At 45.7% G+C, this 27,431-nt stretch overlaps 1 protein-coding gene across 2 annotated transcripts; it reads left to right on the top strand.

Annotated features, from left to right (window-relative positions):
* The first annotated feature begins 362 nt into the window (after window positions 1-362).
* Window positions 363-26,963, top strand: FRMPD1 (FERM and PDZ domain containing 1). Of its 2 annotated transcripts, none has more exons than XM_032206386.1 (16): window positions 363-500; window positions 5,236-5,340; window positions 6,121-6,278; window positions 7,867-7,969; window positions 8,104-8,149; window positions 10,926-11,033; window positions 14,557-14,652; window positions 17,060-17,185; window positions 18,299-18,418; window positions 18,735-18,871; window positions 19,925-20,051; window positions 20,459-20,554; window positions 21,647-21,829; window positions 22,268-22,415; window positions 23,096-23,911; window positions 25,184-26,963. In XM_032206386.1, the coding sequence occupies exons 2-16, from the start codon at window positions 5,240-5,242 to the stop codon at window positions 26,863-26,865; spliced, it is 4,047 nt and encodes a 1,348-aa protein (XP_032062277.1). In that variant the 5' UTR covers window positions 363-500; window positions 5,236-5,239; the 3' UTR covers window positions 26,866-26,963. The 2 variants fall into 2 exon arrangements, with proteins under 2 accessions (XP_032062277.1, XP_032062276.1); XM_032206385.1 differs by having other exon boundaries at window positions 25,181-26,963.
* The last annotated feature ends 468 nt before the right edge of the window (window positions 26,964-27,431 follow it).

The raw sequence follows: 27,431 nt of genomic DNA, 5'->3' as shown, positions 1-27,431 counted from the left end.
AGCAGTGTGGCTAGAATCACTTTTTGATTGTGCTGCATAAGAAAGAGCAGCCAAAAAAATGCTCATGAAAGAAATGAAGGGTTGAATTTTATGACCCTCTTTTCTGTCCATTGCTATGTGGTTGGGTAGTGAAAGGGGCCAAAACAGCTTCCGGGGAAGCAAAAGAGAAATCAACAAATATTGGTCCCATCCTTTCATCATTGTTAGGAAGAATGTAGTGAGTGGAGAATGTGAAGAGGAATAGAGATCCAGCTTGTGTTCAGACAAAATGTCTCATGCCTCATTTCTGTCAGCTTCCAAGCATCTCTTTTATATCTTGTTATTCTGATATTCACTTACTAATGTTTCTCTTGCAGCAGAGCTTCTGCCATGGATCAGCAGCTGCTGTCATCTCAGCATAACAAAGAATATCCCTGATGTGCTGAGTTAACTGTCTGAGCAGAAGATCAAGAGCTGAGGACTTACAAATCTTGCAGATTGAGTGGAAGACAGTGTGAAAGGTGATTGTTTCTTTGTCAATATTTGAAATACGAAGTGTTGATATTATTTATAACTTTTTGTAGATGCAAACATATTTTCTGATTCATTTTGCATTTGGTCCACCTGCAGCCCACAGTTCTTTACAGCATTTGAACAAGTAATGAGAATGGTGGCTACAGGCTTTCTGTAACTTGGAAGGTATGATATTAAAATTACTAATGAGCCGGCTTTGTAGAGCAGAGGTAGACTGGCAGGTTATGTTAGGGGTCTGGAAGCTGACCTGACCTTCACATCTTCGAAAGAAACAGCATTTTTTTTTTAAACGTTTTTAGGTGCAAATAAAGTCATAATGAGTTAAATAAATCTGAGCCAGAGGATCTCAGTGCCACAGTTCTTCATTTCAGTAGGACTAAAACAATCACAGAATGCTTTGGATTGAAAGGGACCTTAAAGATCATCTAGTTCCAGTCCCCCTGCTGTGAGCAAGTACACCTTCCACTTGACACCTTCCATTAGACCAGTTTGTTCAAAGTCCCATCCAACCTGGCCTTAAACACTTCCAGGGATAGGGCATCCACGACTTCTCTGGGCAACCTGTTCAAATATGTCACCACCCTCGTATTAAAGAATTTATTCCTAATATCTAATCTAAATCTACGTTCTTTGAGTTTAAAACCATTGCCCATTGTCACTACACTACCAGCTAAAGAGTCCCTCCCTGTCTTTACCCCTTTAGGTACTGGAAGGCTTGTGTAAGTTTTCTCCAGAGCCTTCTATTCTCTAGGCTGAGCAACCCGAGCTCTCTCAGCCGGTCTTTGTAGGAGAGGTGTTCCAGCCATCGGAAGATTAGAGGATGAGAGCAGCCCTTTGGACGATCAGAGATAATTCTTGTGGCCCTCCTATGGACCTGCTCTAACAAGTTTCTGTCCTTCTTGTGCTGGGGGCACCAAAGCTGGATGCAGGGCTCCAGGCGGGGTCTCCCGAGAGAAGAGCAGAAGGGGAGAATCACCTTCTTCACCCTGCTGGCCATGCTGCTTTTAATGCAGCCCAGGATGTAGCTGGCTTCATGGGTTGCAAGATCCACTTGTAACCAAGTCTGTATTCATGTTTGGGATTGTCCCAACCCAGGCACAGGACCTTGCACTTGACCTTGGTGAACCTCATGTTTGCACGGGCCCACCTCTTAAGCTTGCCAAGGTCCCTCTGGATGCTATCCCTTTGTACAGCATGTCAACTGCATTACACAACTTGATGTCATCTCCAAAAATGTTGAGAATCACAGAATCACAGAATTTCTAGGTTGGAAGAGACCTCAAGATCATCGAGTCCAACCTCTGACCTAACACTAACAGTTCCCACTAAACCATATCCCTAAGCTCTAAACGTCTATTAAAGACTATCTAAACGTCTATCTAAACGTCTTTTCAAGACTTCCAGGGATGGTGACTCCACCACTTCCCTGGGCAGCCTGTTCCAATGTCTAACAACCCTTTCAGTAAAGAAGTTCTTCCTAAGATCCAACCTAAAACTCCCCTGGCGCATCAGCATTATGTCATTCTCCAAGTACCTGTATTTGGATTTTGCAACTTGGGTGATGTAGCTTGCTGGTGAAGATTGAGGCAAAGAAGTTGAGTTCTCCATGTTGATTGTAGGCAGGTCTCCTGTACCACTCATTGTGGGGTGCACAGTTTTTTATCTATCTTTGTTGTCCTGTGTACTTGAAGAAACCTTTGGATTATTTTTTCACATCTTTGGCCAAGTTCAGCTCCATCTGTGCCTTGTGGTTCCTGGTACACTTCCAGTGTTCTCAGGCCATCTCTCTATAATCTTTCCAGCATGTGTATCTCCTGCCTCTGCACTTTGTTTTTGCTTTGAGTTTGGCTAAGAGGTTTTGACTTAGCTAAACTGGTCTCCTGTCTTCCCTGCCTGACTTCTTGCATGTCAGGATTGAGAGCTCTTGTGCCCGAAGAAAAATGTCTTTAAATATCTCCCAGCTCTCATTCTCCCTTTCATCTCTTAGGGCAGTTTCCCAAGAGATCCCATGAACTAGTCCCCTAAACAGCCTAAAGTTTGTCTTTCTGAGGTTTAGGGTGTTAACTCTACTTTTTGCCTATCCTGTATCGCTCAAGATTGAGAATTCTGCCAGGGCATGTTCACTACAGGCCAGGCTACCTGCAGTCTTGAGCTGTCCCGTAAATTCTTCCACATTGGTGAATAACAGGTCTGGCAACATCTCTCTTCTTGTTGGTCTTCCCATCATCTGTACTAAGAAGTTATTCTCAACACACTACAATAGTCTCCTTGACTGCTTGCAGTTTGGTGTGCCACTTTTCCAGCAGATATCAGGTTGGTTGAAGTCCCCTAGCAGGGTCAGGGCCTGTGAGCATGATATTTACTGTTGCTGAAGAAAGAACTCCTCTCAGCATCCTCTCCTTGATTGAGTGGCCTGTAGTAGATATAAACCACAAATTTTCCTTTGTTGGCTTAGTCTCTGTTTTTCATCCATAAGCTCTCAATCTGTGCGTTGCTGTTCTCTGTGCAGCCAGTTCCATTTTTTGCATAGGGCATTTCCCATACCTTTCCTTCCTTGCCTATCCCTTCTGAATGGTTTATAGCCATTGCTTGCTGCACTGCAGTCATTTGATTCATGCCATCAAGTTTCTGTGACAGCAATCAAATTGCAGTTTTCTAGCTGGGCAGTGGCTATCAGCTCCTCTTGTTTGTTACCACATACTGTGTGCATTTGTGTATAACAGCACTTCATTTGGGTCTTTGACTGCCTAACCTTTTTCACAGAACCTATTTTGGAGGGTTGGGAGTCATTCCTTACTACCCTGGTAGATGCACTTTTTCACCACGTTGCTTGTGTCACACCCCATCCCATAGGTTTCACAGTAGGAGGTATAAGCACAAGGAACAGGTTGGCTGAGTGACCATTTTCATATTGCTTAACTAGAACTTTTAATTAGAAGATCCAGAATGAGCCATTCACTTCACTGATTATTTCTGGAACCACATATGTTCAGAGTTCTAGCATTAGTAGACATCAGTACTCTAGATCAGTTTTACCAGAGACAGGTTTAAGTTTATGGACTTCATTTAGAGAAATTCATTTGAGATCATTTATGAACTCAATTTAAGTTTGTGAGCTATGTGCAGAAGCTTGCACTGGCCACTCAGTTTTCTGCTTCCTTACTGCTCTACGTTTAATTTCTGTGGTTATATTAATCCCAGGAAACCCCTCACAATGAGGTGATATACTAGTTATCTGCCTTCCGAAGGCAGTCAAGGGTCAATTCTTGAAGGACAAGAAAATCATCAGCAGGAGCGAGCATGGATACACATTGGGGAAGTCATGCTTCATTAATATGATAAGCTTCTATGATGAAATGACCAACCTGATGGATGAGGGGAAAGCAGTGGGCATTATCTACCTGGACTTTTTAAGGCTTTTGACACTGCCCCCCATGAGAACCTCATAGAGAAGCTGCTGATGTACAGGTAAGATGGGCAGACAGTGACGTGAATCAAAAACTGGCTGAATGGCTGGGCCCAGAGTTGGAAGTTCACGTTGGAAGCCAGTAACTAGCGCTGTATACTAGGGGTCAATACTGGGTCCAGTCCTGTTTTAGTGTTGTCATTAATGATCTGGATGATGGGGCAGAGTGTACCCTCAGCAAGTTTGCAGATGACAAAACCAGGAGGAGTTGCTGATAGGCTAGAGGGTCATGCTGCCATTCAGAGGGACCTTTACAGGCTGGAGAAATGTGCTGTTGGGTTAGGAGCCTCCCAGAGTTCAATAAGGGGAAGTGCCAAGTTCTGCCCCTGGAGAAAACCAGCTCTGGGCACCAGGACATGCTGGGGGCCACCCAGCTGGAAAGCAACCTGGCAGAAAATGCTTAGGGGGCCTGGTGGATGCCAAGTTGAACATGAGCCAGCAATGAGCCTTCACTGTAAAGAAGGCCACCTGTACTCTTGGCTACATTAGAGAAAGAAAGTATTGCCAAGCAGGTCGAGGAAGGTGATCCTTCCCGTCTCTCCAGCACTTGAGAGGCCACACCTAGTGCGCTGTGTCCAGTTCTGTGTTCCCCAGGGCATTCATGGAGCTGCTGGAGAATATCCAGCAAAGGGTCATGAAAACAATAAAGGAAATGGAGCGTCTGTCTTATGAGGAAAGGCTGAGAGAGCTGAAACTGTTCAGGCTGGAAAACAGAGTGCCTGAGAGGAAATCTCAATATGTATAAATACCTGAATGGAGGGTGCAAAGATGGAGCCAGAATCTTTTTCAGTGCTGCCCAGTGCCAGGACAAGAGGCAGTGGGCACAATCTGAAACACGGGAGGTTCCCAGTGAACATCAGGAAGCACTTTTCAACTGAGCAGTAGTAGCACTGGATGCCCAGAGGGGTTTAGAGTCTCCCTTTTTGGAGATATTTAAAACCATCTGGATGTGGTCCTGGGCAGGACCACATTAATTGGAGATCCCAGGCATTTCCCATAGTCATAAGAAAGCTCAGTTTTCCCTTTCTGAGAGAACAAATTGCAGGATCCAGATACCTTGAGAAAGGACTGCAGAGACTACTAGGTTGTTCTCTGCTATGAGAATTTAATGCAGTATAACCACCACTCTGGACAAAACAAAAGTGCAGGCACGGGAAACAGGAGTTGTGAGTTGGTGGTGTTAAATCTTCTAGGCACTGTTCAGACTTTTCTATCTTTTATGATTTTTTTTTTCCTGTGATTTCTGTCACTTTCAGATAAATGGAAGATTTGGAGACTAACTTAATCCAGACACGTAAAGCATGTCGAATAGAGCAAATGGTAGCGAAATGGCTTCATCGCTCCCGGGATGGTGCGTCCAGGTAAACATTGTATTTGTTGATCAGCTTTGATCAGAGACAGCACAAGCTTGTTTCCAGTGAACGTGGAGAGTCATAGGTCGCAGTTCTCGCTCAGTGTTACAGTTCCTTCAAAATATGCATACTGCATTCCATAGAAATAAGCAGTGTTTTCAAGCATCTCCCTCATTTTCAAGTGGGCCAAATGTTCCTTCTTTCACCCATTCCTATTTTGTGAACCATACCTACAGAAACACAATACTGTTCAATGTGAAATGTGCTTCTCTTGAAGATGGGCTTGGAACTCTTGTGTCTTGCCATTGGCCCAGGTCTTAAGGACAAGGCAGTGTTGCATTTGCAAGAGATCGTGGCCCGTATCTGCTTTGCTTTTCTAAGGTCTGTGAATCAAAATTAAACTGGATGGAATCCTGGCAGGAGCTGAGAGCTGCAAATTCTCTCACCACATTGCTGGGTGAAGGTGTTGCTTGGACCCATGGAGGTCAGGGCTTGCTGTGGGGCTCACCTGGATTTCTCCTTCCGTGCAACCACTGGACTGAGGTGGCTGAAAGAGTTGTGGCTGCAACTGCCTGGTACTGCTGGCCTGTTATCTTCACACTTCCCTGGAGCCCAGGGGAGCACTGCTGGCCTGCCCACCATGGAGACTCCCATGGGTACCCAAAAGAGTTCTGACCTCTATGTATATTTGTGCAGCCCATTGAAATCGGGGGGTTGTGGAATCTAAGCCCCTTTGATAACATTTTTTCTGACTATATCTTAATTAATCACCAATTTCTTGTCTCACAGTGGCAGACTGCCTGTGACAAATGCCACCACGGATGGCAGAGGCCAGCCTGCCAGCCATGTCAGGCTCACTGTCACGGTGTACAAAGACTTGGTCCTCCATCACTATGGCTTTGAGATTTGCCCAAACCTTCCTCTTACAATTGCATCTGTCACTGCAGGTAAGCACCATTTTCTTCTCCCTACAAGCATATGTGTGAGAAGCCTGAGCTGTCCCAAATAGCCTTTGTGATAAACTTCTGCCAGATGCCTATGGTTAGCACGTGAACCTTGATCTCTGAAGAGAGAAAGCCTGTGTGCCCGTGACATGCAGAGTGCTTGAACTGATTGAGTCTGATTTCTCACAGCACAGAGGAAATCTAAAACAGTGCCAGCTTCACCATGAATTGTTTGGTTGCACTCAGACACAGCTGATCTTGAGAGACACAAAAAGCTGTTTGAAAGAAAAGTTCTTTTTGGAGTTGAATTTGAAATGCCAAGGAAGAATTTTATCTAATCTTACAGTTCTTACTCTGCAGTGAGATCCTGTTGCCGAAAATGCTGTCTGGGCTTAATGCCCTGTAATAGAGAGAGGATCACTGCTAGATACAGGCAGTCTAGCTGGAGTTCTGCTTAGGTCGAGCAAATCAACTCTTCCCCATAAGAAGGGACATAACTCTGCTTCTAAGGTGTTTTTTGTTGTTTGTTTGTTTGTTTGTTTTTTTTCCTAATAGATACACAAAAATCTTGCTTTGTACCCCCATTGGTAACAGTCTGACAGCCAGAGGAAAAACTGCCCAAGCTGGACAGGTAGATGGTGTGGGAAAGGTAGCTGAAGAGTGGTCTGGGCTCTGACTCCAGCAGGCTATGTAGGCTGTGACATCCCCCCATGTGAAACCTGTGACTAAATTAGCTGAATATTCAAGGGTAAAAAGTGTAGATGGAGTGGTTTTTGTTAGGCTCTTCTTTTTTCCTAATCTGAAAGCATCAGTGTTTTAATAAAACAGACACAGAGAAACTTCTCCTTTTAAGTCTTGGCCATGGCTAAAAGTCCTGTGTTTAATTCCAACCCTTTGTCTTTGTGTTCTGTGTTTTTCTGTGTGCCAGGGTGCTGGGTGCTAGTGTGCTATGTGGGCAAACCTGTCTGGTTGAGAAATAAAATACCTTGACCAGTAGGCTTGTGGTAATGGAGCCAGGGGCTGCCTGCACAATTCTGTTCTTCAGACCAGAAGTCTGCCTGCTCTGTAGCCTCTTGGGTCCTGTGGCTGTTAGTCTTCAGAAAACCTCTTTGTGGGTCTTCCCAGCAACCAGTGTGGTTGAAAAGACCTCCATGCTCTCCTGGGTGGCCAAGGGCCATCATTATGCCAGGAGCGTAGCCTCTCTCTCCCAGGGAGAGGTGTAGCAGGCAGTCTGGTGATCCCTCTCAGTCATCCTGTGGCCTCCCAAGATCCTATGAACATCCCCACTATGCCCAAGGCACACAGTGCCTGTGAGTGCTATATAATGCACTGTGACAATGGACAAGGCACGCACAAGAGGGTTGCTAAGAGGTTTGGTGGCCAGAGAGCAGCCCAGGCTAGGTGGTGTGAATACAGGCTGAGTGTACCAGCTCACATCAGGGCCCCAAGCCTCTTGGCCCCTTTTTATTTTGCCACACAGAGGGAGTTGCTGAGGCAAGCGGGTGGTGGGTGGGAAGAGGAGAGCTCAGTGTGCATCCCCCGGGAAGGAGGTCTGCCAGTCCATGACTAACAATGTGCCAATTGTCCACAGGGAGCACTGCTGATGGGAAGCTGCTGCCAGGTGACCAGCTCCTCCGGATAAACTCCACCATGGTAGAGGACATGTCCATTGAACGGGTGGCTGACATGATCAGGTATGGTCCTGTTCACCCTGTCCGGACAAGGGGACGGGGGCAAAGAGTGGAAGTGTGGGAACCCACTTTCACCAGGGTTTACAACGGTACGAGCAGCTGCTGACCCTGGCTGATTGCATCTGTCTCTGTTACAGGGAGGCTGGTGACGAGCTCTTCCTAACCGTCCTGCGCAGCACGTCGGTAAATGGCTTCTCGAGCACTCTCAGCAGCTGTGCTTCCCATCCTGGGCAGCCCTGGGAAGGTGGGGCAGATGGGGTGGCTTGCAGGATGCATGGGCTTGGCCGAAGCTGTGAGGGAGCTGCAAGGAACTACTGTGCACACCTGTGCCTTTTGAAGAGCTTCTAGGGATAATCAGTGGTAATGCCTCACAGCTCCCCTGGTCAGGGGGCAAGAGCCCCCACAGAATCTGCCCCATGCGGGGGGCTCAGTGAGTGATTTGGAGCTAGAGGCATCCTGAGAAGGGCTCAGGAGGTGCCTGGCCATGGTTCTGCATCAGCCGCCTGTGAGCCAGGAGGGCATGGCCATGGGGAGGCCTCCCCCAAGGCCACAGGCATCTCACCCAGCATGCCATGTCTCGTGCCAGCCTGCCAGGAGCAGCATGGGTGCTACCCACGTGCCACAGCTGTCTTGGCCCCAGAGGGGTCAGGAAGCCTTCTACACTCCAGGACTTGTAAGGCAAATGCTGAGGCTGTGGAATCCCCCACCACCACCCTGCCCTCACCCTCAGTGCTCCTTTAAAGCTCTTGAGTTTTTCTCAAGCCTCGGGTGCTTTCTAGCACTCCTTCTGACTGTGGGAAAATGTTTATCCCTTTTTCTCTGGGCTCTGCCTGCCTATTCAGTACTGAATCACCTGAGGATTCAGTACTAATCACCTGAGGATTTCCCCTTGATAGTTCAGCAGGCCCTGTGACTGAGCTGAGCAAAGGGCTGGCCTATAAATTCCTCCCCTGCTCTTTACTCTTCCATCTCTCTCCTGAGCAAGCAAGCCTGCTTGTGCCGGCTGGGTTGTGCTTCCCTGATCTATCTCTAGGAAGGTCTGGGACCTGGGTGTTGATCCTACTTTGGGAAGAGAAGCCAAGTTTTAGTACAAACTTTAGTGCTGGTTGCCCATTCCTACAGTGTAAAAATCACCAGCAGGGGTGTACTGCCAGCATAAATTGTGTGCCAACATAGATTTCAAAGTGGGTAGAAGCTGAGCTGCAAAGCAAGGACAAAATTGGGTTTGTGTGCTTTTTGGCTTCTTTTGATGTATGACAGTGGCCTGTAGGAGATAATTTTTTTTCCCTCTAGCAAAGCATTTTGGGAAGTTATTTTCGTTTGATTGTTTGGACTTTTAAATTTAGCTCTGTTCTTTGAAAAAAGAAAATGTTTGGTTTCCTTCAGAATTGTTGCTGGAGCTCTCAGGCTTAAGGTTAATGAGGTTTCTTGACAGTTCAGTGAAAATGCACTAAAGACAAAGCCTCCTAAATACCTTTTTCCTGCACAAAGTCTCCTAGGTGTTGGCATTGAACAGATGTGCACAAAGCCAAAGTAACAGAAAAGTGTTAGGCAAATCCCATGAGTGGTGGCTTCCTGTCTTTTATTAATTTGATTTCCCATGTCCAGTACATCAGTAAGTCTTGCCAATGCTTGGTCTAGCTTTGGAGATAAAAGATAAATGAGAGATGTACAAGACTTGAATGTCAGCCAGCAAGGGGAAATGCAACTGCTTTTCAGAGAAAAAGAGATTAGAAAAACCCTTTATGAGATTTGGAAAAACCCTTCACAGGCCTTTATGCATTGCTTTAGAAGCAAATGGGACACAAATCCATTTTTGTCTTTTCCTTTGCAGGTCACTTTAAGGACACCTCCAAGTACAGCCACAGCTTATCTCTTGGGTTTGGGGTTGGCTCTTGCCCCACTCTGAAGGCAGCTGTGCTTAGAGCTGAGAGGTAACAACTCCCACTGATGGCTATCAGACCCTCTGACGTGGCTGCTCTGGCCATGCCAGACAGGATGGTCCAGGCTTTCCTGGGAGTAGCTGATGGGCATGATGCTCTCTGTGCCCTGACAGTCTCTAGAAGGACTTGCTGGCAGGGCACAGAGACTCCTGCCCACCTCTCTTCCTCTGTCCTTGCCAAATGCGCTTGGAATAAGATGATTCTGTGGCAGGCTGGGAGGCATTTGTGCATCTGCTGAGACTGTGATAAGTGCTCCACCTGGAAGCTGTTTGGGTGGATACTAAGAGATGCTGTCTCTGATCACCTGTTGGCATCTCTGTAGGGAATATCATGGTTTACAAGAGGAGGGACCTATTGGTACAAAAACCTAGTGGTTCCGGTTCCTAAGCTCATGTTATCTCTTGTGAAAGTGTCATGGTGAAATTGTGGTTATGTGACAGCAGCACGATGACATCAAGTTGTCTTTTAGCCTTGCAGTTTTCCTTAAAACACTTGCAATAGGTCAGTATGCTCTAGAAATTGCATCAGTGCTACATACACTGCTGTGTTCATGTGATATGCTGATAGAAGAGTTTTCGTCTATGACTTCAGGCACTCTGTGTGTGACAGTTTATGGTATCCTGTGTTGATACCCATCACAAGCCAGCTGTTGGGTTAACAGGTTTTCTGCAGGATCCTGGTTGCGTTGCAGGAGCTGGGCAGATGCTTAAACACAGTAACTGTACAAATATGTAGCGAAATTGGTTGTGCACAGTATGTGTTGCATGTTTGTCCACTTGTTATTGGGCAGCTGGGTTTGGGCTCAGTGACTGCCCAGATAGGTCTGAAATCCTGCAGCATGCCTGGATTGTGCAGGAAGATGAGAGGCTCCTAACGTCTCCCGCTTCTGTAGGTGCGAGGTGGTGTGGTGGAAGCAGCATTGGCTGTGATTGCACCCATGACTATACTGTGGGCTGCTCCTTCTGTGCATGGGTACAACAGGCCAAGCTGCCAACTGAGTGCTGTTATCTTTTCAGGGTGGGCCTAAGTCATCGTTCCTCACTGCAGAGAAGAGGGCAAGGCTGAAAACAAACCCTGTGAAAGTACGTTTTGCAGAGGAAGTGCTGGTGAATGGACACACACAGGTCAGTGGGGTATGGCTGCACATGGGCACTGTGAGCACTGGTGCTGAGAAGAAATGGGTCCCATGCTGGGCTGGGTCAACATGGCCAGGACCCACAGAGTGGCTGTACCTTCACTGTGCTTGTCTGACTTGGATTTTCATCCAGGCATTTGGTCCCATCTTGTTTCCTGTGCTCCTCGGTGAAGTGCTGGCATCTCCAGAAGGCTTTATCTTTCATTTTCTTATTAGGGCTAATGAAAAATATCTGCATGTGCTACTTCTATCCTTTTGCCACTTAAAGTTTAAGTAAACTTTATGCAAGCATTAGACAGCTGTGACACTGCCACCAAGGGATGTACTAGTCATCTCTTGAATTGCCATTCTCTCCGTAGTAAACCTAGACTAAAGTTTGGGCATGACAAATCCTAACCCTAAAGATAAGAGGTGAATCCTGCTGTCAGTGCTGGTTCTTTTTCTGCCAAAGTACCTGGGTTATCTCCTCCTGGCCCTGGCCAAATGTATCGTGACCCTGAAAAACTGCAGACTCCTGTTTCAGTAAATACACCACTCTTATGATCTTAATGGAGCATTAATGCTGATGACTAAATTATCTCTATGGCAATTGGAAGGAACCCAGAAGCTGCCTTTTGCAGTTGAAACCTGAAACATAACAATTATGTTTAGAAACATAAATTGTTGATGAGCCTCAGCACTACCCAGCCTCCATTTTATGTTACGAGCGCAGTACGTATTTCCATACAGCTGAATGATATGCAAGAGTCAGGTCCCTCAGGATCATGAAGTCAGCATCAGTCAATGCATTACTAGAACCTGTGGGCCTAGCTGTAATCTGGAGTAAATCAAGCTTGTACCAGACAAAACATGAGGGGTACAGGCTTAAGCAATAGGTGAGGCTTTCAGAATGAATTTGTAGTAGTCTATCAGAGCCTGCATGAAAGGAGAGAAATCCCATCTGGATATTCTAGTCAGCTAATTGGATCTGACCAGGAAAGTGATGATACTTAAATTGTAGATGAGAATTTATATATAGATTTCAAGTTCTGGCTGCACAAGGTGATATTCATATGACAATATGTGGAGCTACTAGAAAAATATTGGATTAGGTGTAAACCAGCACAACTTTTCTGAAATTGTTGGAGGAAGCAAAGGCTGTCAAAAATGTGATGTGTTCATGTTACTTAGCATGAAAGAGTTAGAGCTTGTGCTCAGGAGCAGTGGCAATGTTTGCTCATTTTTCTCAGTGGTGACTGTAAGTTGTTTGAACCCAACAAAACAGGCAGTGGAGAAACAAGGAACAAAATTCAGAAGTGTCTTTATATTCTTACTTGTGGTACTTACATGGCATATGGACTCACTATCAAAAGCAATTAAGGTTGTGAGATTTATAAGGTGTTGCACAGCAAATGAAACATAAGAGAGGTCATCTTCAAAATGCCATTTTCAGCCTTGGGAATGTCGTGAGAAGTAGAATGAACTGCTTTAAAATTGGAGGAATATGCTGCTTCGAGAACATAAAGATGTGCTGAATGTCAAGTCCAAGGATGGAGGAGTAAGCTTTCTCAGGACGGAAGAAGAACAAGAACAAGGCTAAAAACAAGAAGGAAGGTGCAAATAACCTCTACTAAAGGAAGAACTCTAGACAGCTCCAGAAAGAATATAATATGTTCCCAGTTCTTTCACAGAGCATTCAAGGGAGGTGCTTTTTTGGTAGCATGGATGATTTAAGTATGTCTCGAGCTGAAGGCATGGCTGCTGCCAGTGGGAGGAAAGTGTCAGAGTGGGAGGTTAGTGCCCAGTAACAGGAAGATGTCTTTTCTGACAGCCATTTCTCCTTCTCTGATAAGGCGGGAGGATAGCTCTCAGCTTTTCTGTATCTGTCAGGTCTTCCTATGCTATGTGGGAACCAGACAGTGGGCATATCAGGGCCATGTGCAGCTGTTGAACTAGCCGGAGATACCTGGCAAAGGTATTTGTTAGGCTCTCCTTCCCTTGCTCTGTCCTGGGAACATACTTACAGAATAAGTGGTGCTATAAAAGACAGTTGTAAAAGTAGAGAAAGATTTTCATTTGATAGGCTTGAGGAGTGGAGCCATGTGAACCTCATGAAGTTCAGAAGGGCCAAGTGCAAGGTGCTGCACCTGAATTGGGGCAATCACCAATCAGAACAGACTGGATGATGAATGCAGCCCTATGGAGAAGTATATGAGGATATTAGTGGATGAAAAATTATATATGAGCTGGCAGTGTGTGCCTGCAAAAATCTAGTCATATCCTAATATCCACTCTGGTGGTTTTACCTGTCTGGGCAGCCCAAATCCACCATAACTCAAAAAGAAAAAGCAAGAAGAAGGTATGCTGGAAAGAAAAAGAAAAAACAAGTCACAGGTTGAGATAAGGATAATTTAATTAAAAGGAAAAGGAAGAGGGGAAAAAACAAGCAAAGGCTGTGTGGAAGCAGAGAGAGAAGAAAAAAAAAATCTACTTTCCATCAGTAAGCGATGTTCGGTCACAGACTGATGCAGGGCCCTAATAAGCGTAACAGTTGTTTGCAAGGAGAGATGTCTTCATAACGAGATCCCCCCATCTCGTTCCCCTTCCCTACCTTTTATTGCTGAGTGTGACACTGTATGGTATGGAATATCCCTTTTGTTTAGGTCAGCTGCCCTGGTGGTGTCCCTTCCCACCTCTTGCCCACCCCCAGCAGGGTGGCTCTGTGGGGTTTGGAGGGAGTCAGCCAGCACTGCTCAGCAATAGAAAAACACTAGTGTGATACCAACGCTGTTCTAACTGCACGTGCAGAGCACAGCACTGTGTGGTTTGCTGCAGGAAAGGTAGCTCCATCCCAGCCAGACCCAGCACACCTACATAAACAGAAGCATGGCATCGAGGGAGGTGATTCTCACCCTCTTCAATGGTCTCATGAGACCCTGCCTGGAGTGCTGTGTTCAGCCCAGGAAGCAAGACACAGACCTGCTAACGTAGGTCCAGTGGAGGGTCACAAAAATGATCAGAGGGCTGGAACACCTCTCGTGTGAAGAAAAGCTGAGAGGGTTGTTCAGTGTGGAGAAGGATCTTAGGAGACCTTATTGCAGCCTTTCAATATTTTCAATGGGGGTTTATAAGAAAGATAAAGAGAGGCTTTTTACCAAGGCCTGTAGTAATAAGACAAGGGGGTAACAGTTTTAAACTAAAAGAGGGTTGATTTAGATTAGACGTAAGGAAAAAATTTTCTGCTGTGAGGGCAGTGAGGCACTGAAACAGGTTACCCAGAGAAGTTGTGGAAGCCCCGTCCCTGGAGATGTTCAGGGCCGGCTTGGATGGGGCTTTGAGCAACCTGATCTAGCAGAAGGTGCCCCTCCCTGTGGCAGATGGATTGGATCTAGGTGGTCTATAAAGGTCTCTTTCAACCCAGACCATTCTATGGTTTATACTAGGATGTATTGTGTCAGGCAGAGCAGCCTGGTGCCCAGAGGCATAATGTCTAATGATTAATTACTGTTTTCTTTTTTGTTGATGTTCTGCAGGGGAATTCTCTTCTTTGTATGCCAAACATTCTCAAGGTATACTTGGAAAATGGGCAGACAAAAGCTTTCAGGTTTGAGACAAGCACTACCGTAAAGGTAACTTGGTTATCTGTCTTCATTCCCACCACCTCTATTCAGTCCAGTTGCAACAGTGCGTGTAGTGGAACTTGCAACCTCTTAGTTGCACTGGCCAGCTGGTGCCAATTGGATTGTCAACTGCTGCTGATCAAGCTGGATTTTCCTTGTCCTTCCTGAAGGGGAAGCGTTACTTTGGTTCTTTTTCTTCTCAGCAACTGGTTTTCACAGAACTTACAGGAGCTTGGCTAGGAGACCACTACAACTTTGTTAAGTGTGGTTGAAGTTGTGCAAGAAGACAGCTTGCTTGGAGGACTGACAGATCACCAGCTGTCCACACAAACTTTGCTTTCCTAGGAAGCCACATGACCAAATGCAGAGGAGAAGGTTGTTTAATACAGCACTGATGATGTGCATACCTGAGAAGGAGAAAAAGTTTCCTGGTCTGGGACGTGGAGAGTGGAGTCCAGGTGTGTGTATTGTGTGAGCTCAGCAAGTGCACTTTTGCCTTGTTATTTGAAGCCCACGTCCATGTTGCAGCCTCATTTCTGCATTGGTGAAAACATCTTCCCTGCAGGGACTTGAAAACCAATGAACCCCTTGAGATGAAAAGCAGCACCACCTCCCTAGGATTAGTTGTGCTTGGAAGCATCACAGATGAGTTAACCATTATTCTCTTCAAAGTACAAGGCACCAGATTCTAAAGCCATTAATACAACACTTTCCATAATTGTCTTATTTAGATTGAGGCCTAAAAACTGATTTTTTTTCTGGCCTGATCTGCAGTGTTGCTCACTGTTTCTGTTGGAGTTAATGAACTTGGCTCGTTGACATTGATAGCAGGCCGTAATTTCTTTTAAGTGTTAAGTATTATCCTGCAGCAGTGCAGTCACTGTGGAAAGATATGTGATGACCAGACTAGAGATAATTGGGCTGGAAGAATATTCAGGGCAAAGCAAGGAGAATTTATTTGTAATGCAAAGAAAATTTTCTTGAAGAAGAATTTTATTGTCTGCTTCATCCCAACTTCACAAAACTGTTGTGGTCTACTCATGCAGTGAAGTCCCTGCAAACCTTGTGAGAATCATTTGCTGAGCAAATAAAAAGAAAAAAGTGTAATAAAACAAGGAGGCAGTGAGGAGGTGGGGCATGAGTTGAAAAAGGATTTGAATGTACACCTGCAAGGGATTTATTTCTAAAAGATGGATTAGCTCCTCATGTTTGACTTGAGTTTCTCACCTCTAACCTGGAACAACCTTTTCTGTACCGGAGTTGAGTGAAACCCTCACCAGCATCCTCACAGTAACACTCAAATGTGTAAAATACTTCCTGAAATAATTGTTTTCTAAAGTTCCTTTGTTGTGTTAGAGATCCTTGCATAAAACTGATACAAGTCAAATATTTATGCTCACCCCATGAGAACTGAATGCATTGAAGGAGTTCTGTTTCAGTTTGTACTTAGTCAAGCCTTTCATAATGTTTTCTGTTTGCCAAAAACCCATTTATTTCCATGATGCTTAGTATTCCAACAGAACTCTTCATATAACTGAAATATTACATCAAATTTGGTAAGATTTTCACTAATGATTATGGTTTCAAATTCTTGGGGTTTGGTGGAGAAAAATGTTTTTCACCAATTCTTTTCACTTTCTTCAAAAAGTATTGTAGAGTTCTAGAAAGCTAGAATGGTTAACAGCAAACAATCGAACTGAAGGTGACAAAGTGTTCAAAACCACCAAACTTAAAAACTGTAATGCAAAAACTTTGGACATGAAGCAGCCCAGGCAATGCAATTCTAGGACATTAATTTGATGTCTACCACATCTTGAAGATTTGCATCTTACTGCACTCTTAGCAAGCTGCAGTTTCCCTCCCTTGACGTCCTGACCTACTAAAAATAATGTGTTTTCCTGCCTTCATCTGTTCTTCCCATGCTTCCCCTGCAGTTCCTTTGGCTCCCTTCATTGCCCGCTGGATAGCATCAGTGGACATGGGTGGCACTGAACACTGTCCTGCCTGGCCGATGTACGCTTTTGTTGCTTGGCTGTCCTGCTGAGATAGCACAGCAGCTAACCACCAAGCTTGCGTGTGGCATCACAGAGAGTCTGTCATCATCTGTACCTCCACTTCTGATGAACTTACAGGCTTTCTCTAACCTTGAGACCTCTGTGGTCTAGATCATTGTGTTCAGAAGTTGTCAGTGAAGAAAGGAAGGCACTGGTTTACTGTGAAACACCACTAAAAAATCTGCTGCTGTGTTGCTGCAGCAAGCTTGTTCTTGGCTGTGGAGACTCTTGGGTTTGGCCGCTGCCTTTTCATTGCTTTCCCACACAGCTTCCAGAGGCTGACTGGAATCATCTACCCTGAGTGTGTTAGTATTGATCAACAACTATAATTATTTGACCATCCATGTGCCTTCCCTTCCCAGGATATTGTTCTCACCTTGAAGGAGAAGCTCTCTATCCGGAGCATTGCACACTTCGCCCTCACCCTGGAGGAGCAGTACAATGCAGCAAAGGTCCACTTGCTGCATGAGGAGGAGCTCATTGAGCAGGTGTGGAGAACCCCTTGCGTGGCCCCACAGCCGTGCTAGGGGGCACTGATACCAGTGAGTTGTAGCTAGTGAGGTGCAGAGAAGGCCCAACTCCGCAGGTGTCACAAGAGAATGGGCTTTGCCCCATCTCCAGAGAGAGATGCTTCCCTCTTCTCTCTGCTTTTTGCATGTGTTACCACTGCATTAGCCAGAGCCCCCTGAGAAACAGAGCTTTCAGAAGTGCCTTGCTCCCTTTAGAGAACTTGCAAAGCAATACCCACAGGCTGATAGGGCTTGGATTACGTAGAGCAATCAGGGAACAAGTATGTTTTGTGCCACCTATCAGACAGGCCCATCAACACAGAGGATCAGTTGAAATTGTCTTAAAATAGCTGTGTATTGAGCCATTTGCAGTTTCCTTGATAGTCAAAGAGAGTTAACCCAGCCAAACAACAACTTTGATCAAGCTCCTAGCAAGGAAACAAATATGTTGCTAGCTCTGTTAGTAATTCTGAGCTAATCTTATGTGGGAGAATGAGTCTACTTGTGAGTCAACAGTATGAACATGACGCTTTGCTGGTTGGTGATCCACTGTAATGCAGAGAGGTTTGGTAGCTAATACCATCTATCCCTTAAGCATGTGTCTGAGAATTTCTGTGTAGATTTTGTTGATTAACTTTTACTGGATTTGCCCAGAATTAAATATGCTAATATATAACCCAGGGATTTTACATTGTAGTGAAATTATGATGATGATCCAAGTGTCTGCTTTGGGCTGCTGTATCTGAAGACTAAACTTTAAAGCAGAGAAACCTGCCCCTTTGCAATTTTCATATGGCCTTGAAACCTCTGTCATGCTTATGCTACAAATATGAGATCAGTAGATACTAATAAAGTTCTATCAAATGCTGTTTGGGCACTACCACAGGAAGAAGCGAAAACCAGAAAAAGAATCTAAGATATAAATACAGAAGCATCTCCCTGTGTTTGCTAAGGACAGTGGCTGATCTGCAGCCATCCCACTTGCCAGTGCTTTGAATGATTTCTGTGAGTTCATATGAGCCAGGTGCTCAGTATGCATGTATGGAGGGACTGCACCAGTTGTTCTGGCATGATGCTGTTTGTCCATTGCAGGTGGTCCAAAAAAGAGAATCCCACGACTACCGGTGCCTCTTCAGAATTTGCTTTGTCCCAAAGGATCCCTTAGACCTCCTGCAGGAAGACCCAGTTGCCTTCGAATATCTTTACCTGCAGGTGAAATTGAGGCATTTCATAATTCTGGATCTTTTCCCATCCAGTACTCATTTCTTCTTGATGCTGAAGCATGCTTTAAGCCAGTTCAGTTACGTGAATATGAAATGCAGAGCATATAAGAATAAAGCATTTGTACTGAACTTGCAGTAAATTCTTAAATCAGTTTGCGAGCTTGGCTTTTTAACAGAATGACAATGAAATGAGCTGGGTGACTTCCTCTATTTGGCCCATACTAGTCATATAGGAGGTCTTATCCTGACTTCTTTTTGAGCTTTGTAATAGTGACATCATGCTAACTGAGCTGAGTTTGTTCCAGAGCTGCAGCGATGTGCTTCAGGAAAGGTTTGCTGTGGAAATGAAATGCAGTGTGGCGTTACGTCTGGCTGCTCTACACATACAAGAGAGAATCTATGCTTGTGCTCACCCACAGAAAGTATCCTTGAAATACATTGAGTAAGTTCGAAAATTTCTGTGTTACGTTGTGAGTAAGCCTGGAAAAAATAGTGTCATCATCTCTATGTTTGCCTAGTGTTTAGTTCCGGTTAGGAGACTGTTTCTGACCCAAGGAGACTACACTCCGTTCATTTTGCCTGGTGTTTTAACGCAAGGTAGCTAGCTTCCTGAGCCTCCCTGTCTTTAACCTGCTGAGTTGCCTAAATAGTATGGGTATGATAACATCTGAGCATCTCCCTAACCAGGCAGAGATTCTGGTTCAGGAGGGACATCAAATTGCAAATCTCCTGCTTAATTGTGCTTACTAAGGCTGCTTCTGCCAGTATACTGAAATACACAAGCTGTAATTTGGAGAGAGAATAATCACCAACTTTTCACAGTCAGTACTTTACATCCATTCACCCACCAGAACTTTCCCAGAAATACCTAATTTCAGTCCTTATGCGAAATAATAAGATCCGGAAAACTACAGAAAAACCAGCAGGTGTGCTGTGCTGCCTGCCAGTGATGTTAAATCAAACTTTCCCTGAAGACCAGCCCTGCTTTAAGAAATTGTCGTGGGTCAATCATTAAGTAACTGGCATTTGTGCTGTAACTGCACCACAGAGCCAAAACCACCCTATACAGTGCCACTAATTCCCTGTGTACAGCCAGACATACTCGACCACATGCAGTCAGTGGAGAGTGAGAAGCAAGTACAGACAAGTATGCCGTTCTTAGTTGATGGATATTTAATTCTTCAGTTGAGTAAACCTTTCAGCAAAACAGATGTGCCAAATTTTTAGGTGTAGGGGACCAGAGATGTTGAAACATGGTAATCTTGTAACCGAAGTAAAGACAGTTTTCATCCTGCGCGTAGCAAGGACAGACAAGACCAATATGCTTACTGACCTTTTAGATTGTTACCTGCGTAACAGTGGAAAAACAGGCGTTTTACATGAGACCACATGTTCCTCCAGCCCCATCAGCTGGCTGCCATTCAGCATGTTCTCTTGTTGCTGTGGGACAGCACAGTTGGGACCTCTTTTGTTCCCCTTCCTGTCTTTCTGTCAGGAGAGACTGGGGAATTGAAAACTTCATCTCACCAACTCTGCTTCGAAACATGAGAGGGAAGGATATCAAGAAAGCCATCAGCTACCATATGAAGCAGAACCAGATCCTGCTGGACCCTCGGCAGAAGGTAGTATGCGTGGCCTGGGTTTGAGGTGCCTCCTGGAATACTGGAAGCATTTCTCAAGGCCAAAGAGGGCATGTCTTTCCTGTGTGGGTCTCTTCTCTATGTGACTGCTTGTTGTGTTTTTTTTTTTTTCTCCCCTTGTATTTTCATTTTGTAATCTCTGCAGCATATGCACCCTAATTTCCCCATATAGTGTGTTGTGATGCAGTTTGCTTGTGCAGTTGTCAGATGGTAATTGTGGTAATATAGTATGGTCCTATTCAGATTTATTGCATATGGAAAGCAAGCTTTATGTGTTGGTCAAATACTGTGTCCTGTATGAAAAGAATGTCTTCTAGCCAATAGGCTAGCTGACGAATCTTATTCTCCGTCATGTTTCTAAACAATGTTTCTTGTCTTGCAAAATGAAGCATATGCTTGCAGCAGTCCAAGTGCGTCTGAACTACCTACAAATCCTGAGTGACCTGAAGATGTACAATGGGAAGATCTTTAATGCCACCCTGATGGTACGAGTGCTATTTATCAATGTAATTGGGGTTTGATATGCTGTCTCAGTGCCTCCTCTGTGCATCTTCTGTGCAGTATACTTGGACAATAACTGGAAATCCAGGACACAAGGAGTAGTTTTACCCTTTTTTTCCACCGGTGAACAAGATCAGCTCTAAACCAAAGCAAACCCTATCTAAAGCAAGAATATTTAAATATTGTTCTACACTGTTGACATAAGACTAGCAGCTGAGCCTTCTTCCATGTCTTTGCTTTGATGCTTGTAGAAAATGTAATATTGGCTCTGCTGATGCTGTTTCAATGAGCTCTAGTATAATACCACTCTTCCCCTCCTCGGGACCTCTTGGTAAATATTGGCCAGGGTGTCTGCAAGGGTAACTCAGCGTAGCTCCACTGAAATCAATAACAAAACAGTTACCTGATAATTATGCATAGTTTCCTAATTGAAGTTTGTGACTGGCCCATCAGATGAAATCTGTCCATGTTTTGAATGTCAAAAGGTATTCAAAGATTAAGATCTGAGCATGTTTCAAAAAACAACTGTTATGAAAATATTTTGGCCAATCTTAAACCTTTCTGTAAAAAAGAATTCTGTTCAGGCAAGAGGTTTCTTGGCTAATTGCCTCTCCCCATGTGGATCTGTAATGAATGATGGACCACAAACAGTTCATGGAGTGCTGAGTAGTATAGGTGGGTCCAAAAAATGCCTTCTTGAAGTTTCTGGCCAGCTCCAGTAGGTCTTACTAGGTCTATCTGGCACAGCCAGCCAGGTGACACTTCTGATAGCAAGCTGCTGCTGACCACCTCTTTGGATCTGTTAGATGCCTGGTGCACCTCTGGGGCCACCTGCCTTGGGGGCACAGGGAAACTTGCGGTCCCCAAGTCAGAGAAGAGAACGGCCAGGAGCAGGTGACCTGACGGCCTGTAAGTAACAAGGGGCTCCCTTTGCAGCTGGCTAGAGTCCAGTTGTAAAGGGAGTCCAGTGTTAAAAGATACCACAAAAGAATGGGTGGCTGAGGAGTCCCTGCCCAGCACAGGCAAATGGGTTCCTGCTTAGATTTCAGCTAAAGATTCAACCTCTCTCCCTACAGCTACAGGACAGAGAATCATACGTTGCATTGCTGGTGGGTGCCAAGTATGGGGTGAGCCAGATTATCAATAGCAAGCTAAACATCATAACAAGTCTGGCAGAGTTTGCAAACATCAGCAGGGTGGAGCTTACAGAGGAGTCTGAGAAAGTGAGCATGGTAAAAATCTACCTACAGGATCTGAAGGTAAGTGGTGCTCTTGTGGTAGCCAGCATGTGACTGCATCAGGGACAGAGAAAAAGGGGGGAGTCATGCACACTGTCTTTTTTTTTTTTTTTTTTTTTTTAATTAAATCTGACATTAAGCTGATGGTATCATTAGTACAAAAGGCTTATGAGCTCTCCTTCTGAGTCTATTCTAGGAAGAATACCAAATGAGTGAAGAAAAGTTACTATTCTTGCTGTGCTTTATCAGCGAGACCTATCAAAGAAAACCCAACAAAAATTATTTCTCTTCTTTCTCTGTGTTTCATACAGAAACAGAATGCTGTACAATTATGGCCATATGGGGGAGAAGAAATGTCTTTTCAGTGTGCCGCATGTTCCTGCAGACTGTGGTACAGGTGATGTTTGCCTGTTCTAACGTTGTTGTTTTCTGTTCCCTTACTGGAAAAAAAAAAAAAAGATGCTGACTCTGCTGCTGGAATCAAACAGTGCAAAAGATCTTGTTTGCCTCATCATTGGCTACTACAGACTGTTCGTGGATGCGAATGCCTCCATATTTACTTGGGGAGAGAAAAGACAGCAACCGCACCGTGTCTCAGCTGAAGAAGGTTAATTTGCCAAAGAATGGGGAGAAAGTGGGTGGGTCATCCAGCAGTATTGGTGGTGTTATTCCCTCTTAAGAACAGTGTCATGCTAGAACAGTAGCCTGGGAATGAACAGTGACATCTACAAAATGTTGAGACCATCAGCCTTAGTGTCACTGCCATTTTTCCTTGAACCCCAGACATGTTGGGCAGGGGGAAAGAAGCAATGATTATCATCTATTTCCAAGAAGTGGAGGCGGTTTCTGCTATTGAACCTGTTACTGAGCACTTGTGCTTTTACCAGCCTCCAGAACAATTTACCCTCTGGCCAGCATCTGCTGACCAGGAGAAGGAGAGTCTGTTTGCCATGCTGTCCTGTCTCCTGTAAGGATAACTTCAGTCTAATAGGGTTTGCAGGCAGAGGCTTTAGGCAACGTGTTGCCTGGCTGCTTTTCTGCAGCTCCCTTTGGTGTTACTGTGCTGCAGTAAAAGCAGACAAAGCAGGCAGGAAGGACCAAGCCTCCACTTATGGGTTATGATCCTGCAGGTCAGATTGCATCTTTACATTGTTTACTGATGAGGACCTGAAGGCAGAGTTCTCTGGGCTTTGAATCCCTACTCTGTGACCAAGTTTGTAAACCCTTTTCTGGCTGTTCCTCTTTGCCACTGCAAAGGACAGGCTGACAGATGTGTTTAAATCACAGGATACGAATCTCGAACCTGCAGTGATTCTGAAGACTCCTGGGAACTGGATTCCTCCTCAGAGCATTGCTTGGGCATGCCCACAGCATACGGCAGCACCCCTCGTGCGTGCGAGAAGGAGCTGGGAGAGCTTCACAGCCGAGAGAAGGACAGCAGCACAAAGCCCCAGGCTGGAGGAAGTGACCAACACGATGCAGGTGGCAACACAACAGACAGTACATCTGAGGCTTCAGATTCAGCCAAAACAGAGAGCCGAGGGTTTAAGACAAGCGGCTCAAGTGACTCAATGGATGCACTGGAGGAAGATGAGTTGGAAGCTTGCTCTTCCTCCAGGCCAGAGTTCTTCCACTTCTACACACCAACTGTACACGAAATGAACAACTCAGATGAGAGTTTCTTTCCTGTTTGTGCTGCAGAAGGCTCCAGCAGGGCAAAAGGCAGGGACTTCTTCTGTTTCTTGCAGGTACCAGAAGCAGAGGAGCATGGATGTGAGCACAGCCCCTGGGAGGAGAGAGGAGTGGACATAGGTGTGTCTATGCTAGGGACCAAGCTATCTGAGAGAAATGCCATGGGCTATTACAGCCTGTGTTGCAGCGTATCCCCTGCAGGCAGTGTAGAGAAGAGCAACATCAGTCACAGCCCTGGAAGAAGGCCTTGGAAAGATGTGTCAGCCCAAGAAGAGGCACGCTGTGGAGCAGAGCAGGTAGCAGAAGCGAGTGATCTCATTTTGGAGCCACCCCCAGGCTTTGGTGACACCAGCTCTGAGGAAGAGTTCTATGATGCTGCAGACAGCCTCAGCCCCCTGGACACCCTGGCAGGTAAACCTGTACCCACCCCACTGCAGGTCACCTCCTGTCCTCACCTTCCTTCTCCTAAGCTAGGGTGATGCCTGTTTGCCATGTCAGTCTTCTGGGAAAGAGCATCCTTCAGCTGTTCAGAGTTTTCCCAAGACTGTTGTAAGACCTTTGAACACCCGTTCTCTGCAAGCCACTCTTTATCAAAGAATACTTTACAAAGCTGTCAGTGAACGTGCATATAGAGGTCAGAACAGCAGCTTGGCAGAGAGGTTTGTCATCACATCTAAGCACTCAATCTGAAAAAAAATTGGTTTTCAAATGAGTTTGGCATTCTGGGAAGTCCCCAGGTTTCTGGAGGAATTCCAGAATACCAAAGTATGGCTCTGGCTGATCTTGAAGCCATCATGCTGCAGGAGTAAGTTCTGTGCATCCTTCTGTATAGGCTGAGTCTTTGGTGATGGAAAAGGTAACGAGTTCCAGAAACAGAATGCAAGAAAGATATATGCCTTTGCACTTGCAGACACCTTGATGACAGATATTCCTGTCAGGCACTACCTTCACTCTGCTATTCTTCAAGTTTTGGGAAAGCTGGAAGCAGTAAAACAGCTCATTGCTCCATGCACCCCTGAGATCAAAACAAATTCTGGGGTTAGAGGCACGCTATGTAAATGGGGAGGGTAGACTTATGGCTGAGCAACAGCTCTCTGTAATTGTATTTTCTCACCAAGGAGAGGGTTCTTGTTTTCTGAATTAACCAGCTCTGCTAGCACTAACTGAACTTAAGAATTCATTTTATGTAGTTAAAATAGTGTTGGCTTTTGAGTTCTTGCATGGTGACAATACAATGTTCAGGCACAAAGCTGTCATCTCTGTGTGTCTTTATGGTCTAAATATCCAGGCTGGGAATTTCTGAGGCTTCTCTTCAGTGTTAATAAATCTGCTCCTGTAGATAATACTCTAGCGTACTGCTTATATCACCAAATTTACAGTCAGACCAAGCGACTTCAGTAAGCGAGGGGAGAGATTATCTATCCAGCTCCTTTCATAACTGATCCTCTACTTCAGTTTTTATAGCCATAGGTCCAAATAAATTTTTCTTGATGTAGCTTGGTCCAAGTCAGTGCAATAAGAGAGGCTTTCCTTTGGTACTTAGGAAGCAGGCTCTGTTGCCAAACCCTTATGTCTGCAATTGTAGGACTTGAGTTAAAAGCTTTTTGGCCCGCTACATAGGTGTATCTGTATCCTGCTGCCTGGGGCCATTTTCTGACTTGCATCCTCTTTCCTTGCCAGCAGCCTACAAGATAATGTCCCAGGAAGGTATAGACAACTCCTGCATCCTAAAGAAACCAAGGTGTTACAGCCTGGGGGAAAACCTAATGACAAGGCAGACAGCAAGAGAGAAGAATGGAAAGGAGAAGCAGCTGACATATGCCAAGAGCCTGAGGAAGAGGAGATCTTTTCTGAAAACCAATTATACCTCACAGGTCACTTTCCCACTGGCTTTACCAGACTCCCTGCAGAGCTACTGCACTTGGCCACCCACACCACCACTGCTTGCTCAGCCCCCAGATCCACCATCCCCAGAGAACTTTGAGAAAGATGCAGAATCAGGACTTCCTGCTGCCACCCAGGCCCAGAGAGACACGGCTAGCACAAACCCATCCTCTGACATGATGGAAATGGAACCTGACACCATGGAAACAAAGTCAGTGACTGATTTGGTGGTTTCTTCCATTTCAGCTGTCCGCCTGCAGGGTGACCACAGGGAGGAGAGTGCAGGCATTGCCATACCTGTGGATGACCTTTGTCCAGCACGTGCTGTATACCCACCTTTCTTGTTCCTGGAGGAACCCGTGTACCTTCCCAGGGAACAAAGCAGAGTTGTCCAGGGAAGTCCCACAATGGAGGTAAATACTGGGTGGCCAAGTGCTGAGAGTTGTGTGAGCATCGGAGATTGGCTGGCCCAAGCAGCACTGGGAGGGGAGGGTGAGATGATGGAAGTCAAGCATGAGGCTGGCAATGTCCCTCTGTTCCAGGTCCAAGAGGTGACTTGCCCTGCTAATGAATGTACTCTGCCGTCTTCATGCTGTGTTGCCAGCATGGCCATTCCCCATGGGGTGACATGGGACCAGGATCTGCTTCCTGTTGCTGGGGAGCAAGCTGCATGGGAGAAGCCTGTCCTGGCTCCCTGTGAGGAAGGAAAAGCTAACCTTGATGGCTGTGCTGACTATGAGAGTGACCATGCCTCATTGCAGGCAAAAAACAGACAAGAAATAAACAAGGAAGCCTTACAGAAAGTGCTCAGTAAAAATCACATGGGCTTCCCAGATGCAACCCAGCTGTTAACAGATTGCAGCAGCACCTCAGGGGTTGTAACTCGCCTCTCCTGGCTCTCATTTGGTGCGAGATCAGACCTAACATCACCCAGCCCATCTCAGAAGAGAATAGATGCTCCACTAGAGCTTTTGGACTCTCAGAGGACCAGTAGGTGCCTAGAGGTTGATGTTGTCAGAAAGGAGATGCAGATATCCTCAGCTACACTACCCTTTGAGAAAGAGCTGAGAAGCAGACATGGGCTGGATGAAGGGGAGTCCAGAAAAGACACAGAAAATGTTGCTCACGAACAGACCTGGTCTGTTCAGATTTCTCCCAGAGAACAGGTTACAGAAGTGGAGAAAGACTCTCCCCTGACTCCTTCTCAAGGGCTTTCCATCTCCTCAGGCCCAATTCCCTTGGGCTCATTGGAGAAAAGAGCAGGAGACCACAGGACTTCAAATTACTCCTTCTGCTTTAACCAAAAGAAGGATGAGCAGGCACTTTCTGGACCTATCATGACCAGATTTTGGGGATTTTCCATGATGAAGACGTCTCCACCACAATTTGGAATGGACAAGTGCAGCTGTCAGCTATCCTATGTCAGCTGCTTTCACAGGCCTGATGAAGAAGGAGAGCAGGAAACCACCATTCCTATGTGAAGCTTGTTTCTGCAGCCCCTCACCACCCCACCATCCACCAACCGCAGTCTTCCTGGGTCCTCTGTGGACAGTTACCCTGTGACCATCGCTAGGGACAAGGCTATGTGGGACCCTCATGTCCAAGCCCTCAGCCAGCTGAATGACCAAGCACAGATGAGCCCCGCAGACTTCTCCTGCTTCCTGGCCTACACTACAGAGCTCAAGGAGGTTGTGGGAAACCTCTCAGGGAACCAAGCAACCCACCTGCAAGACCGATGTGCTGAGCAGGGTGCTGAGAGCAAGGGTGCCCTTGGCTTAGCCTCCCAGGACCTGCTGTCCAGTTGCAAGGAGCTTCTGAAAATAGAGCGGCCACTTGAAGAGCTGCAGGATGCTTTGAGGGTGACATTTGGGCACCTTGTTCAGCTGGCAGTGGCCTGCTTCCAGGTGACACACTGCCAGCTGTGCAGGCAGAGGCAGCAGGAGCTCAGGGCCGCACTTGTGGATGTGGTAGGCACCTATCACCAGTTTGTGCAGGCTGTTCACCAGCAGCTTCACAGGCAAGGCTGCCCAGACCTGGGCACCAAGCT

The sequence above is a fragment of the Aythya fuligula genome, chromosome Z (assembly GCF_009819795.1).
Source record: "Aythya fuligula isolate bAytFul2 chromosome Z, bAytFul2.pri, whole genome shotgun sequence".
NCBI classification, from domain to species: Eukaryota; Metazoa; Chordata; class Aves; order Anseriformes; family Anatidae; genus Aythya; species Aythya fuligula.
This window is presented reverse-complemented; position numbering and strand designations above follow the sequence as displayed.